Source organism: Apaloderma vittatum, unplaced genomic scaffold (assembly GCF_000703405.1).
Source record: "Apaloderma vittatum isolate BGI_N311 unplaced genomic scaffold, ASM70340v1 scaffold18931, whole genome shotgun sequence".
NCBI classification, from domain to species: domain Eukaryota; kingdom Metazoa; phylum Chordata; class Aves; order Trogoniformes; family Trogonidae; genus Apaloderma; species Apaloderma vittatum.
The window spans coordinates 43727-59377 of NW_009701155.1; the positions used below are offsets into that span (position 1 = coordinate 43727).

The 15651-nt window shown below is 50.6% G+C and overlaps 1 protein-coding gene across 1 annotated transcript in view; it reads right to left on the minus strand.

The window, feature by feature from the left end:
- CDH23 (cadherin-related 23) overlaps positions 1-15651 on the minus strand; it is a gene marked incomplete at its 5' end in the record, with an annotated part of 139077 nt that overhangs the window by 32388 nt on the left and 91038 nt on the right. The window contains 2 exons of the mRNA XM_009879061.1: positions 7867-8025; positions 8798-8947. Of these exons, the coding sequence (XP_009877363.1) occupies positions 7867-8025; positions 8798-8947 (309 nt within the window). The remainder of the gene's footprint in view (positions 1-7866; positions 8026-8797; positions 8948-15651) is intronic.

Genomic DNA, 15651 nt, shown 5'->3' on the forward strand with positions numbered 1-15651 from the left:
GAGCGCAGTGGTGTGATTAACTGGGAAGGAGGGGGGCGGGAGCGGGGGAACTATGCTGGGGGCGCCCCCGCTACCACTGTCTTCCCCAGCAGCTCTGGACTCCGAGCTGGGGACTCAGTCGCTGCTAATGATTCCAGAAGGCTTCGCTGAACCTGGGTTGGGGGGGAGTAAAGTGGGGGGAAGAAAAATAGCCAATCAACCCCCTGGGAACTGCAGAGCTTTTGCCCACCTCTTCTAGCCACCAGAGGAAAAAAAACCAGCCTCCTTGATTGTGTTTTATAACAGTGGGCTCGGCAACGTCAGCTCCTCATGAGTGAAGTTAACGCTTGCCTGGGCAGCTCTGATTTAGCGAGGAGTCATTTACCGTAGCCAAGGGCTGGGGCTGGAGACAGAAGACAGCCCTGAAGCAAGAGATGCAGGCATCTCCAGGGTGGACTTCCACTGCCCAAGGTGACACCAAGACCATTTAGATGTCTGCCTCAGTGGGTTTTACTGGAGCTGGGCGCAAGTACCCGGCTAATGAACCGCATTGATTTCCTATTCTCCTGTTGTCCACCTAAATGGCAAGCGGTGCATCTGATAGATGAAATAACCACATGATTGCCTGGCTTGACATCTCAATCACTTCGCCGTCGGGTCTCTAATGAATTTTACAGCCCAGCAAAATGGAAGAAATTAAGGTCAAAGTCCAGTGGAGGAAATATAAATTCCTAGTGACTTTTGAAGTATTCGCAAGAGCTCCCAGAAGCTAGTCACACCTCCCATCATCTACAACTCCCATTTCATCCAGGTGACAGGTATCATCTGGGGTCAGCAGGGAATAGGGGGACAAAAGCAAAGAAGGAGGGAATAGTCAAATGGGTCCTTGCCTCAAGACGGACACAAACATGTTGAAACCTGGCCTGGAGAAAGGGAATGGCAAAACCCAACCAGCATCCAACAGGAATGAAAATAATTCATCCTGAGTAGGACATAGTCCACAGTTCCTCTGAATGTGAAGCAAACCCAACTGGAGAATGGGCTTTTTAAGTTGTCAGCAAGAGTTAGCAAGCCCAAAACATGTCCCTGCCTAGCAGGCAAACACCCAGAGAGAGCAATGGCACTGCTCTTTGTTCAGCCCAAGGAAAACTGTGGTCCAGAAGCCACAGGCTGTGCCCTGGGAAGACAATATCCTCACTCCCTGGGAGCTGGAAACTACACCCGAGTCTCAGTCAGCCAGTAAACACCTGCTTCTCAAGGGTGTTTTAGGGGATGGGGAGCCTTAGCTTTACTCCTATGATCAGAGGCACCTTTGCCTGAGGGAACAGAGCCTTGGGAGAGACGTGGGTGCTAGGGACCAGCTTAGAAAACAGATTAAAATCCCCACAGCGGTGGCTCTGTCAGAGCTTTGCGGGTGCGAAAGCACAACAGAGCTGCTGGGAGAGGGTATCATCAAGGTGAAGACGGCGATGGCCCTAAGGGGACTGCCAAGATGGATGTGTGAAGGTGGGCTGCTTGCACGGCAGCAAGTACCACACCTTGGGAAAAATTCTCCCTTCATCTCGCAACCACCTTCCAAATCACCAGCAGGGGAAACCCACCCAACCCCATCTCCTGCTGTGGGGGAATCCTGCTGCCCTGTTGATGCTTTGCAGGACGCAATCCAGAAGGGAGCAGGTCTGCATTTGCTCCGTGGTTTTCTTTCCCACCTCACAGGCTGGATTGGCCTTTCTTTTTGGGGGGGGGGAGGAGGACTGTGATTTTGCTTTGTTTTTCCCACCTCGACGCTATAGCTGTGCATTGCCCTGACAGCTCCATCAGGACAGTGAGAGGCTGCAGAAGCTGCAATAAGCGTCTCTCTCCATAGCACTCAGGCTGTCATGATTCCTATTCCACTCCATTTCCATCTTACGGATTGATATTTAGATTAAAGAGATAAACACAGCCAAAGAGCACTGGGCCCTGACAGAAAGACGAGGACTTCAGGTCCGTCAATCACGCTGCTACCTGGTAACTCCCTCCTCCCCCTTTCCTTTATTTAGAGAGCTGCATTGATAAGAATATTTAACAGGAATAAGGAGTGCAAGTAGATATACATACTTTTTTTTTTTTTTTTTTAAATAGAAGCATGAAGAAGACAAGCCATTCATGTTTAACTTTCTAGGAAATACTGAACCATCTGCTTTGATTATTTAACTATTTACTGTTTTGTGTGTTTGCAGTTTTCCTCTCCTTTTGCAGATAAAGGATTCAATTTTCTTTTAAGCGTAGGGGAAATTGGAAGAGACTTTGTTCTATTTAAGCACAGCTGGAGTCGGAGCACTCGCGGGGGATGGAGAACAACAAGATCAATTAAGATGCTAACAGGGGAGGGTGAGCTGTGTGGGCCAGGGGAGGGGAGAAGGGCTGTAAGGAGGGACAAAGTCCAGGCTTGGCGGACATCAGAAATGTCCAGCTGAGAGTCCCACTCCTTTTCCAGCCTGCTGCTGAGCCGTGCTTTCATATCCCTGCCAGTATCCTCTGAAGTCCCTCCTGCTTTCCTAAAAGTCCTCTCGCCATGCCCGAAGCCATTCTCAGCACCACCCAGCTCGCCCTGGATGTTCAGCTGGCAGATCCCCATGACCACCTCCCTAGTGTTCACCCTCCTCTCCAGCAAGGCCTTCTCTATACATTTTGCATTCACTCCGAGCAGGAAAGGAGGATGGAGGCTGACCTGGGAGTCCTCTTCTCCCAGCGTCTCACCATCTGGTGCTCCCCAAACCCACGCGGGAAAGCAGAAGAGGTGCAAGCTGCTCCCAACACGGGCGCAGGGGGCAACTCCTTGCAGAGTCAGGAACACAAACAAGGAGCCTACACAGGGATCTTCAAAATCCCCCTCCTCCAGCAAAATTTGGAGGGAATTTCAAGTGGATGCAGGAGCTCATGGACCGCAGCATCCCCCACCAAACTCACGCCAGCGGCTGACGGCTGATTGAGAAAGCGATTTGCATTTTAAATAGGTGCTTATTGATGCCTGCAACTCTGCTTCCCAGGGTGGGAAAACTACATTATTACTTTCTTGTTGACTGGCATTTACAGCTGGCTGGAAGGAAGGGGAAAGGAAAATCAGGCCGGGATCGATTTTCCCATCCCCGATGCGAGGCCAAGAAGAGATCGAAGAAGCAGAAGAAAACTGACAGCTGGGCAGTAAAGCAGAGAAACTTTGCCAACTAAATTAAAGGTTGCCTTAATGAGGAGAGTAATGGAAGGTTAATTAGCGCATTTACTTCATTAGGCTCTTACTAACAAGGCTTCTCCCGAGGAAGCGCGTTGGCAGGGAGGGGGAAAACCGAGAATCCAAGTGAATGGAAGTGACAGGGATGATGATCAGGGAGGGGGCAACCCACAGAGGGTGGCAGGAAGGGACCACTCAGGAATGTCAATTGGAACATATGCATATAAAATAATATATACACGCACACATTTATATATATAAGAACATATAGGCTAATGCATTCACAAAAAGAGACAGAGCAACCTTCTCGCCCCCTCCCCTCCATAGAAGAATCTGAAGATTATATACTCAGGTTTCTAAAAGCACGGGACCATCTTACAGATTCGGGTTATCAAGCCCCGAAGGAACACGCTGCTTATTTTACCTGCCCTGCTGTATACCACAAGCTACAGAAAACCATTCCCACGCCGAAATCGATGCCCTGATGTTTGCATCGGGCACCGTAAGTTTATAGTCTGAGCTCTGAGAACTGCTCAGGCTATTCCTTAAGGTCTGAGAAAGATAACTCCGGAAAGAACAGAAGCAGGCTTGCCCAAAAATGTCGTGCAGGAGGGGGTCACATAGCAGGCTCCCCAGTTACCTCCTGCTTGCTAGCCGGCTGCCCGAGCCCGCGGCAACCGATCCCAGCCAAGCCAGACCGGGGCAAATAAAGCGGAGAGGAGGGATCACGGAGCTAGGATTACTTTCCACACTTCCCTGGAGAACCATTTTTCTCCAAACCCTTCAAGGCAAATCAAACGCATTGTTGTGTTAAAAACAAGTTACTCTTGGTTTGTTCGGGCTTTAATGATTTTTGGTTATCGGAGCTTTTCAGGAGGACTTTGCCCTGCAGATCTGCAGCTTACGAGGAGCTTAAGCTAACCTCCCATCCCTTAATTCTTACCTCCCACCGGGTCGTCTCAGGCACCTTCTCCATTGACGGAGAGCACGTGCCTACGCCGCTGTACAGGTCCCTGCTTTTTTTGGGGGGGGGGAAGCTGGCACCGCATTGACAGAGCAGCAGTGTCCAGAGGCAGGTTTGGAGGAGCACTTTGCTCTCCCACCCTGCAAGGCGGCAGGACCCGGGACACACCACACGCTCAGTGTGACAGGCGTGAACACACACTCACACCTTCCTGGCCAAGAGCCTGCTGCCGCACGCGAGGGCCACGGCCAGCGCCGGAGCTCCAGCTCATCACTGAGAGGACAGGAGGGGATATTGGGCTGAACCGTGTCCCCCTGCACCTCTCCCCATCATGGGGGGCTTGCCGGAAACTGGGTTAGGTCTTGGTGATCACCCCAAAAAACGTTTCCTAGCCAAAAGCTCCATCTAACACCAACACCTCTCCCCCTCCCCAGGTCACAGAAGAGCTCCTGACGGGAGCCCCACCACAGCTAATGGGATGTGAGACCAGGGGATCACTTTCAAACCTTCCACACCTGGGAAAGGATGGAGCAACTAGGTCTGATGCTTGACCAGCATCGATCCAGAGCCACCAAGCATGGGACTCTAAGACTTTTCTCTCTGCTCATGTCCCTTCTGATGGTAAATAAGGGCTGGTGGGGCAGTGATACCGCTCCTTGCTGCCAGGAAGGTAAAAAAGTCTTTTCTGACCTAAATGGTTCTGTGACCCTCCATCTGGTCAGACACCTGTGGATGGTAGTCTACTCTGGCAACTCATTCCCTCATCCAGCTACTCTCCTTCTTCACTGGGAGATAGGAGGGTTGGAGACGCCCTCCTCTCTTCTGTCCCTCTCACCCCAGGAGAAAGCTACTTGTTGGGACCTGCTTTGGCAGATGTTTGCTAAACCCATCAGAGGCACTGGCCACGGCTATAGATGAACAGGCAGCACTTGGCTGGGGGTGTCAGAGCCCCAGTTAGTTTAGGGTACAACTATATGTTCTCACCACCTCTTATTCCTGGAAGGCATGAAGTTATACTGGCTGCCTGCTTGCTCAAGAAGTGTGAAATTCTTTCGCTGACCTTTTCTCTTACATTATTAAAAGGTTTCATGGTCAGTTGTTTCAGAAAAAGAAAAGATAATATTTCAATATCTGTTGGGAGCTGGGGCAGAACTCGCCCCTATCTTCAGGGTGAGCTCTGATCACCTCCCCTCTTCACCCCAGCCTCGCAGAAGGACTCTCCGAGCCTTTCCAGCCTGGCTTTCCCCTGCACAGCAGGACCTGCGCCAAAGGAAAACAGAAGATTGAGTGGAGAAAGGCCACTAAAACACCTCTAGACAGGGAGCCGTTGGGTCGCAACCCACACCTAACTCCAAAAAGCAGTGATTTCTGTCACAGGACAACCTGCAAAAGCCAACACAGAAGCCACTGCTGGCCTAAGGGGCTTGTCAAAGAACACAGAGGCAGAAGAGAAGGCTGTCTTTGGGCATATTGCAGGCTCCCTGCTCACGGCGGGAGCTGTTCCCGTGAAGCCTGGACTCTCCAGATGTTCTCGTGCAAGCAAACAGCGACCTGAATATGATAAATGCCTTTCACGGATGGAATTAAACAGACGGATGGACAGGGAGATGGAGGGAACACCAAAGAGAGAATAAAGACCACACAAACAGACTCTGGGAGGCAGGACAAGGCTGTGCCGTGCCAGGGAAGGAGCTGGTTTGCCCAAGAAGCCATAGGGACGTGTACCTGAGCCCACACAGCCCTGGGCAAAGGGAAAGGGGCAGAGAGCGGAAAGCAGGCGGTGGCCCTGGGTCCCCGCTGGCTGCCGGCACTTGGGGTTGTTTTACAGTTGATTTATACGTGTAACAGGCAATGTTTCTCTGCTGTCACCAACATTAGGAGCAGAAATGCTTGCAGAGACGAATGGCCATTTGTCACTGCAAACGAAGTCTGCTTGCTCTTTTTCTTTTTTTTTTTTGCCAGTTCTGCTCAGCCAGCTCCAACAACAGATTCTGGGAAGTCACCCATCGTCCTTCGGCCACTGCTCGCCCTGCCCACGCGCTCCCCTGTTCATAAAAACCTCCTGGTTTACCCTTAACACCCTGGAAACCCATCACTCCTCCAAATGCACTGCACAAAACCTGCATTTTTTTTGCATACAAAGGGGCGTTTTGCAGTACTGAGCCAACAGAAGTCCTCTTTCATGAAGACGCCACCCAGCAGCTACCAAAGAAGTGGGCACTCCTTGGCGCTGGCCAGGCTTTCTCCAAAAACCTATCCCCGAACCTCAGGTGTGGGAATACCTGTTGAAACCTGTCAGGCAAGAGGAAAAGGAGAAAAAAAAAAAAAGACTTTTTGTCTGCAGCACATGGAGAAGCTGAAGGGGCAGTGCCGTGGAATTGAGCAGAGGGCTGCGTCTTGAAGGCAGGAGCAGGAGGAGCTGGTACTTTATGAGGGTTGTTAAAAGTTTGGGATCAGCTGGGGAGGGCAGGCTGAATTTCAGCGCTAATTGCATCCGTTCCGATTTATCAGAGAAGATTCAACCCTTGGCGTTTTGCGCTCCCCTCTGAAACGCTGGCATAGCTGGAAGTTGGGGAATGAGGAGATGCAGTAACAATCTCATTGTTTAGCGTCTGACGGCCTGACTAGCTAAACATCTGCTTGAAATATTAATAACTGTCAGATGGGAACAGCTCAGGGGCTCTATACAGTTTCACACCATCTGTTTGTAGAGTAAACACACTTACGCACAGGCACCCAACCCTTTTGTCAGGGTTTTTATTCTCTGGATTGGCACAGGTGGGAGACCAGGGGCTTCATCCCAGGAGAGCAGGGGTATGGGGGCCCCCTCAATTCATCTATAGCTAACGATAGCAGTAGTAACACACCCAAAGCCCATCAGGGGTTTTGATAGTCTCCCTCTTTGATACTCCTCCTCGCAGAGGAGCCCTGCTCCCTCTTGTGACCATTTCCCAGTGCAGGGTTTTGTTCTGGTTCTTGCTGTGCCCCGACACTGGCCCTGACATTGCCCTCATGCCCCAGGAAAAGTATCTTCTCAACGGGGATTTTGGGTGCTCCCAACAACCCAGGTGGGAGGGACGAGCCCTATGGAAATACCCTGCTATCATCACCATCTCTGCCTGCCAACCACTCAATACCATGCTCTGCTAAATATAGTCATTCCCTTCTTTTTCCATCCTTCACCCTTTGATTGGCTCAGCTGACCTCAATTTGGTTGAGGAAGACGGTGCCTCCAAAGGGGGCAGCGAGAAAGCCCGTGCTGAAAGATAAACATTGGGGGTTCACCCTCGCTGACAAAGCGACCGAGTTCATTAGGGATAAGAGCACCTTTTCCCACAAGACTTACGGCAAGAGAGAGGCAGGAAATACATGATGGGACACAAGCCACGCCCACAACTGAGGTACTTAGTCGATTCTATGCGGTGAGGCTGAGGGAGAAAGAAGATCATGCCCATTGGGATCAGTAGCCTCAGGAGAAGCTGCTGTTTGCAGATGAGACCTTTCCACACAGGACTCTCCTTGAGCTCAAAGCATGATGGGAACCACACACGCATCTCCCAAAGACGATGAAAGGCCAAGGCATTGGTTCCAAAAGTGCATTGAAGGACTATACCCCAACACCAGCATCTCCCTTACCACAGCCCAACCCTGATGATGGGCACACGCATGCCAAGGACTTGATAAAGTGAGCCAAGGTGCTCCTACTCACGTGGACCTGGAGGACGGTGGTGCCCACGGTGGTGTTCTCAAAGAGGCTGACATTGTACAGGGTCTTGCTGAAAACAGGGCGGTTGTCATTCTCATTGATGAGGTTAATCTTCACACGCGCAAAGCCAACGTGGTCCAGGATGCTCTCGTTCGCAAAGAGCTGAGAGCAGAGAGGAGGGTTGGAGGCACTGTTTGCAAAGCTTGGGGCAGATACCTACTCTTTAAGGGTGCTAAAAACACTCACCTGAGCTCCCTCACCAGGTGAGCCAGCTCAGTACTAGCCACCAAAGCATGCATGCTCAAAAACAGGAAAGAACCTCTTCCATGTGCCCTGGGGAGCTGCTCAGCTCTGGGTGAGCCAAACATCCAGAACCTCCTGCCTCAAACAGCCCCAGCCTCTGCCTTGCGACCCGGAGAACCCGCTCCCTGGCGAACCGGAGAACCGGGACCTGCCACCCCACCACAGCCTAGAGCAGAAGGAGGAAGGTTTATCTTCATCTACCTCCATCAATGCATGAAAGCGCCTCTGCCAGGGTTAACGCCACTGGTGTGATATGAGCCTGCTTCGGCTTGCCTGAGAATTTACAGCTCAGGCAGAGTTGGACAAAGCTGGAGCAGGAGGCTGGGGAGAGCTTTGGTGCCTGACAGGCACACTTAAAACAACGTTTTATGCTCTATAAAGCTTTTACAGCCCTGTGACGTAGCAAGGGGGAACACGCTCTGCTTCAGCTCTTGCAGCTGAGCCTTTGGATGTTGGAAAGCGAGAAAAGGCATGGAGCAAATCTCTTCCCCACCTCCTCCTTTTCTTTTGTTATTATTGTCATTATTTCCGGGTTTTAATGAGTTTCACAGTGTGGGTTAGACAGAGGAAGAGAGAAGCTTGCTCTTAAAAATAAAGATGTCCCCATAGAAGAATGTGGGTGCAGCCTTACCGAAAACTCGTAGCGAGGAATGGTCTCAAAGTCTAGCGGCACGGCCACACGGACGCGGATGTCCGCCTTCCCCTGGATGGAGGTCGGCGAGATGATGAAGTGGTTGGAGTTGTTGCCCACCAGGTAAACCTCAAAGACGCTGTTGGGTCCCTGGGAAGAGAGAGACGGAGGTTCGACAGCGGCCAAGGAGGAAGGACCTGTGGGCACCTGGGGACAGAAGCACCAGCCCGACCACAAAGCCTGTGCAGCGGGTGCAAACCTGCCAGCGCCAGCAGCTTGGGCACAGCCCTTCACCTTCAGACGTGTCAAAATGCAATTACCGGAGATGCAGGAGGGTGTTTCTCTGCTTGGGTTTGGTTAACTGAGTCACGGGGTTCGGCGTCTAGCAGAAGCATTTTCCTGTGCTTACTGGGAGTACAATGCGTGTGGTTTCTAGGAGTCTCCTGTTCACACGCACCCATTTGATACAAAATCCACCTGCACATGCAAGTAAAGCATCCCTGGGACAAACCTGCATGGCACACAGCTGGAGGAAAAACTTTTTTTTGTTTGAAGATCCTTGCACCACACAAGGTATCACACGCTGGCATTTGATCACCTCGTGCTGGGGGGCACAGCACAGGTGCCTGTCCCATGTAGAGGGCTTTTTCCAGTAAGACAGCTTAAACTGGGAACTGGCAAACTACTCCTGCTCTCTCAGGACCCAGCCAGCAAAGCAGCAGGACCACCGACATAGGCACAGCAGCACTTCACGACCCTCACGGCACACCTTCCTAAAGCATGGCCCAGCAGAGCACGTGAAAAGTAAGTTCAGAAGCTGCCAGAGCCGACTTTCCAATTTTCCCCGAATGACCTCCCTCCTATCAGAAAAAGGGACCAATTAAATGCACGAAGGGGCACTAATAGCAATAGCTGTCTAAGCGTGACCGCCGAGAGCCGGCGACACGAGCAGAATCCCTGCTTGCCCTCCTCCCCGCAGCCCCAAGACCTTGGAGCAAGCTGAGCATCTCCAGCAGAACCACAGGGTAGAATCAAGCCCTGAGGGCAACCACAGAGCCAAATGAGCCAGCCCTGAGGGCAACCAAGGGGCCACAGGACTCAGCCCCAAGGACAGCCTCCGCTCCAGAAGCCTAGCAATGCTCAGCTGGTGGAAAACAGAGAGCTGAGCATCCCAGAGGGAACAAAAGAGATCTGGTCTCAGGTAAACTGAGCCCCTTTACAAAAGCTGTTTTGCTGGGCAAATAAGATGTGCCAGCTCTGGCACAAGCAAGGGATGGTCCCTGACACCGGTACACAGCCTGGGAGGGAGGGAGTAGAGGAATCAGAAAACAGTGAGAGGAAGCATCGCTCCCCAAGCAGTTCCTTTGCACCCTTATCCTTATGATGTTGATTTATAACAAAAGACAGTTTTCCACCAGTCACAAAACCTCACTTAATTGAAGACTTTCTGCCCAGTTCTGCCGCCAAGCCCTCTCGGTGTGTCTCCCACGGCACGCTGCCCGCCCCACGATACACAAAAGCACCTTTTGTGGTGGTGAGATGCAACGGATTTTCTTGGAAGCTGGAGAGGAGCGAGCTTGTTGGAGGCATGAGATAAAAGTTGAAACATCAAAAGAAACCCGAGTATTTGCAGGAAGAGAGCCGGGTGGATTAATTCCCCTCCAGCTGGGGAAGGAGATCAGCCTCTAGATACCCACCATCGCTAACGAGAAGCCCCTCGAGTGCCTCAGTCTCCCCATGTGATGTCTGGAGAAGGGGAATACATCTGCCTCTTGAGAGGGCTGCTGCGAGTCGCCGTTTATATATTTATTCGGCTATTTATTTTTTTGTTTCTGCCCCCATGCTGTTTTCCTAGCTCCTGGTTCCCGGAGCCTGCGAACCCCCTGCAGATGGCTGAAAGCAAATCTGAATATTCACATTGTTATCAGCTGCCCAGCAGAAGGGGCTGGCTCAGCTCAGCTCACAGCTAGGACCCCCTGCTCCAGAGAAAGCCACGGGGAGCTGCTTATATTTTCCTCACCCCTTTCTACCTGCTCCTGCCACCTGGAGCAAACAACAGGTCTGAAACGTGTTCATGAAGAAAATAAAGCCCAAAAACCCCCAAAAGACCAGTGCAGTCTCTCTAGGCTTGCAGAGGTCCTGGTGTGCAGTGGTGGGCTCATGGCTGAGCATCATCTCTTTGTAGGGCTGAGGATGAGCACGGGGGTGTTATCAGTGCACAAGATGCTCATTTCCCTCCCCTTCCAACCCCTCACCCACCAGCTCCTGTGCTGCTCGAGTTCCTTTTCCCCCCATCGCTGAAAGCAAATTGGCACTTTTAGAGGCATAAATTAACAAGCAGCCTGCCAGAGCCTAGCAACCCTCCAACTATAAACCTGTCTGCACCCACCCTCCATTCGAAACAAATGGAACCATCAAAATAAAAAATAAAAAAAATAGGCTTTTGGGGAGGAATTTTGCTATTGCCCAAAGCTGGTACGTATTTGCACATCTCCCAGCTCGTCCCATCCCTCATACCAGTGTGCGGGGCCAGCGCTCGCTGCAGCTCGAGGCTTTTCCCTGCCGCCTCCTGCCCTGCAATCAAACCTCCTCCCAGCTGGAGCCGGCGCCGCAACCGATGGAAATTTCATGTCAATTCAGCTAAAAGACAATCGTAGCTGCAGTTGGGCATAATTATTACTTTGTTCTTCAAGCGTGGATTCCTCAGAGTGTGTAATAGGGGCTGCATGGTGTCCCTGTTGCCACAATGCCAGCATCACCCTCGTCTCCGTACGTGACTTCCAAAAAAGCGGCTGCTGACTGGTCTACCCTAAAGGCTTCATATTTGAACAACTCGTGATGGACCATCCCTCTTATCCCCTTAGACCAGTGGGCAAGGGCAGGAGCTCAGGGATGAGGCTGTGAGATGCTAGGAGGTGGGTACGTGTGTCCCTCTGGAGGTTCCGGGCGTCACGTGGGGACATGCTCATTGCAACTGCTCTGAATCACGGCTGAAAGCCCGCTCCCCCAACCCACGAGACGGGATGAGTCCTCATCCCCGGAGGGATTTAGAAGCCGTGCAGATGTGGTGCTCAGGGACATGGTTTCATGGTGGGCCTGGGTTAATGGTTGGACTCAATGATCTTAAAGGTCTTTTCCAACCTAAGCGATTCTATGAAGATGAGTTCACAGGGCACGGCTCAGCTCTGCGTCAGGAGCAGCCACGTCAGCTGTTCCAGCTTTGAACGAGGATGTTTTTTCACCCAACATCACCCACTGCCTTCACCCATCACTCCGGTTCCCACCCAGCCCCTTCCTCATGGGAGTAGGCATGGGAACGCTTCAGAAATTATTCAACCTTCAAAACAAGTATTTAGCATCACTTACCAATGGCTACATAAAAACTCAATGTAAAAAAAAAAAAAAGAAAAGAAAGAAAGAAAAATTATCGAACCCCTTAGACAAACAAGCAACTGCTTCCTGAAACCACCGAAGTGCACAGGTAGGTTGGTGGCCTGCAAGAGTTTTCAGCACCAAGTCAGCTAGATTTGGGAAAAGCAGCCTGGGATCCTCAGTTTTCTTCTCTTGCTATAGGGCTGCCTTTGGTTCCCTCTGCCCTATCTCAGCTGCAGTTTGCTTTTCTAAAATGGAGAGCGCCGCCTTTCCAAAGCACAAAATCCAGCGTAACTCCAGCTCTCCTCCCAGCCGCTTTCTAGGCACAGACTACTACCTACACAAAGCCGAGGAGTGTTTAATAGCCCTCATTCTGGCAAGTTTGCGAAGAAAGGAAAGCGCTAAGAGTTCAAGAGTGGTGAAGGTGGAAGGGGGCAGAAAAAGAGGTAATTTTAATTTTTTCTTTTTAAATAAAAACAAGCAATTAGTGCCTCTTTGTACGGCTTGGATACCTTACTCCTGGCTCTAGCTAGTGAGAGACAAATACTGCTTAATCCTTGCTTTGAAAATACAAGGCATAAAGAGAGTTATTCTCTTCACCTGCTTCAAGGCATTTAACTCGAGTGCACTGAATAGCCTCTCTGGAGTCGCCTGCCTCTCTCCAGCTCCCAGCACCCATCATCACTTGTGCCCTGCATCCCTAAGGATATCCCTGGTGTTGTGGGATGCCTGGAACAAAATGCTGCCCCCAGGCTTTCTGATGCTCTTCCCCAAGCTGGCAGTCCTTTCCTCCCACCCTTCTGTACATCCTAAGCGTCAGACCCTGCCCTCTACCCCGCTCCCGGCGGAGTTTTCTCCTTCCCTGCTCTCCCCCAGGTTATCTGTTGAATTCTACACACGCTTGCACAGACGGGATCAATCCGAGGCTGCCTCGCCTTCAGCTTATCTCTGCTCCAAATGATTGATTTTCCCTCTTTAAGGGTAATTTGCTGGTGAATTCCATGTATTGCAAAAACCCCTGTGAAATCTAATTCAGCCCAACTGGCAGCTGGCACTTTTGGGAGAGAATACTTGAGTGCCGTCAATTCCCCTTACAGTTCCTTGCCGTGTAGATCATATTTATAGTGCACGTGTCTGTCATATGCATATATATGCTACGGATGATTCATATATTGCACCTGCACATGCATGGGCACATACGAAATCCCTACGCGAGTCTCTGATATAGTTTTATGCGGCAAATATGATGGCTTGGATTATTTTTTTTTTTTAAATAATTCTCCATTCATCTTCCTCAATACGCTTATTTTGGAGAATTGTTTCAAAGTTATTTTAAAATGTCAGACCATCATACTTGTGCTTTAGACAGCCTCTGCCCTTTTCTTCCCCTTCAGTCAACCGCATCGAGGAAAATCAAGTGAAAGCCACAGCAGAAGAGCTGGTTTCCCTGGCGTGCCCTGAGAAAATACGCTGCCATTTCTCTTAGCATACCTCTGTGGATCTTGCAGCGATAGGAAACTCAGATGGGGGATGCCTTGAAGGATGCCCTGCTCCTTTCTCCTGCACAGTGTTCTCCGGCATCAAGCCACCAGGCTGTAAAACACCAGAATATCCAGGGGGAATATCTGCATCCTCCACCTCAGCCAAGCCTTGAGGAGCCTGAGCTACCCAGCCCTGTGAATTAACTTGTTCCACAGCTCGGGGCTCTTGCTCTTGACCTGGAAACAAACCTGGCTGCAAAAGTGGATAAATTCAAGGTTTTAATCTTCCGTCTCCTGTACAGGATTTATTCGTCCCTGCTTATCTATCGCAACACGAACAAGAGGAGAATCGAACACTAGCCTGGGAGAGTGTATAGACTCTTCTGCTGTCCAAAAAGAAAAACCAGCATGCCTGGTTGAACACCTCTTGGTTGCACCCCAAATCCACATCTGGGGTCGCCTCAGCTTGACTCGAGTACATCCTTTGGAGACGCTCCTCCATCCCACCTTGCACCCCCAGCCAACTCCTCCTGCAGCAAGACCACGACCACATTTGAGGGATGGCAGTTGGGAGTTTGCAAAGGACAGACTCAGAGCAACGGATTTCTCCTTGGAGGCACCACCCCGCTTAAGTATCTTGTCTGAGACGTTAATGCCAGCCCAGCTCCAGAAAGGCACTTCGACACAGAGGTAAATTCAAGCGTGTGCTTTTCAAGCGCTGTCTTGTGTGCAATGAAAATGCACTTTTAAGTGCTTTGCTGAATCGTTTAATCTAACTCCTTCAAAAACCAATCATTTAAGCTTGTGCAAAACACCCCCCAAAAAAAGACAGACCAAAAACCCCACCACTTAAAAAGGCGCCGGGGGATGATTACAAAACAGCTTCACGTCCAATGGCCTTGGCAGCCCATAGGGTGTGTTTTAAGAACCAGACTCACGCCACAACCCTTTCCACAGCTCTACAAAGACAGGGAGGCTCCCCAAAGCCACTCAACCCCACAGGACCTTCACATGGGGCAAGGTTCAGGGGTGGGCTGCTGCATCTAAGTAAGACCCCACCAGGTGTGAGGGCTAAAGGAACAGCATCCAAATACATTGGAGGAGGAAGAACAAGGCTGGGTGGCTTGGCTCAAGGAAGAAACCAACCTGCCAAGGGGTTCTTCCAGGACTTGAAAGACACAAGTTAGGAGGCAGGAGACAAAACTCAAACAAAACGATCTTCTTGAAGACTCTAGCTTTGATTTCCTGTGCCTCTATCCATCTGTTCTCATTTATTTCTTTAGCTGCTCTCCCGGGAGACGTCTATAATTCTCTTCTTGTTTTTCTTTGCCCCTTACACAAATGAATTGTGTCATCTCCAGCATGAAGACTGTGTTGGTGAAATAGCTTCTGTCAGCCTTGTCCTCAGTAACATCCCTGCCTGAAGACCCAGTCCTTCCTGTCCCATTCCTCCACCCCTGCACCCAGAGAGAACCAAGAGAGCCTGGAGCCATCTCAACTACCTCGAATGCAGACGGTTTGTAAAAGCCTTGCAACTCTCTTGAGTTACTTGGGCATCCAAAATACCATCGTCAGGCAACTATATTTCCTCTCCCTAAATTTTTTTACAGCAAGTTTTGGGGCACTAGAAGCAGCCTGTCCGCAGGTGCGGTCCCAATTCTAGTTCACATACATCTTTCTCATAACCTGGGTATCCTCTCCCTGCTTTTTTTCCCCCTCAAAGTACTACCCTGATGGTTAATCCTGTTGCAGGCATCCATGAGGGGAAATAAGAAGGATCCACTGCAGGAGAATGCAGGAAAAAAGCACTCAACAAATTGCTTATAACTTCCCTCCCTCTGGATATTCTAAGACATCAGCTCTCTCGTGCTTCTTATCAGTGAAAATAATGCTACGGTCAAAGCAATCTGTGCTAATATGATGGTGTCCAAAGACATGTACGGTAAAACTCCTTCAGACTCCCTTAGCGTAAGAGGTCCTCTCTCAGCACTTTTAAAAATC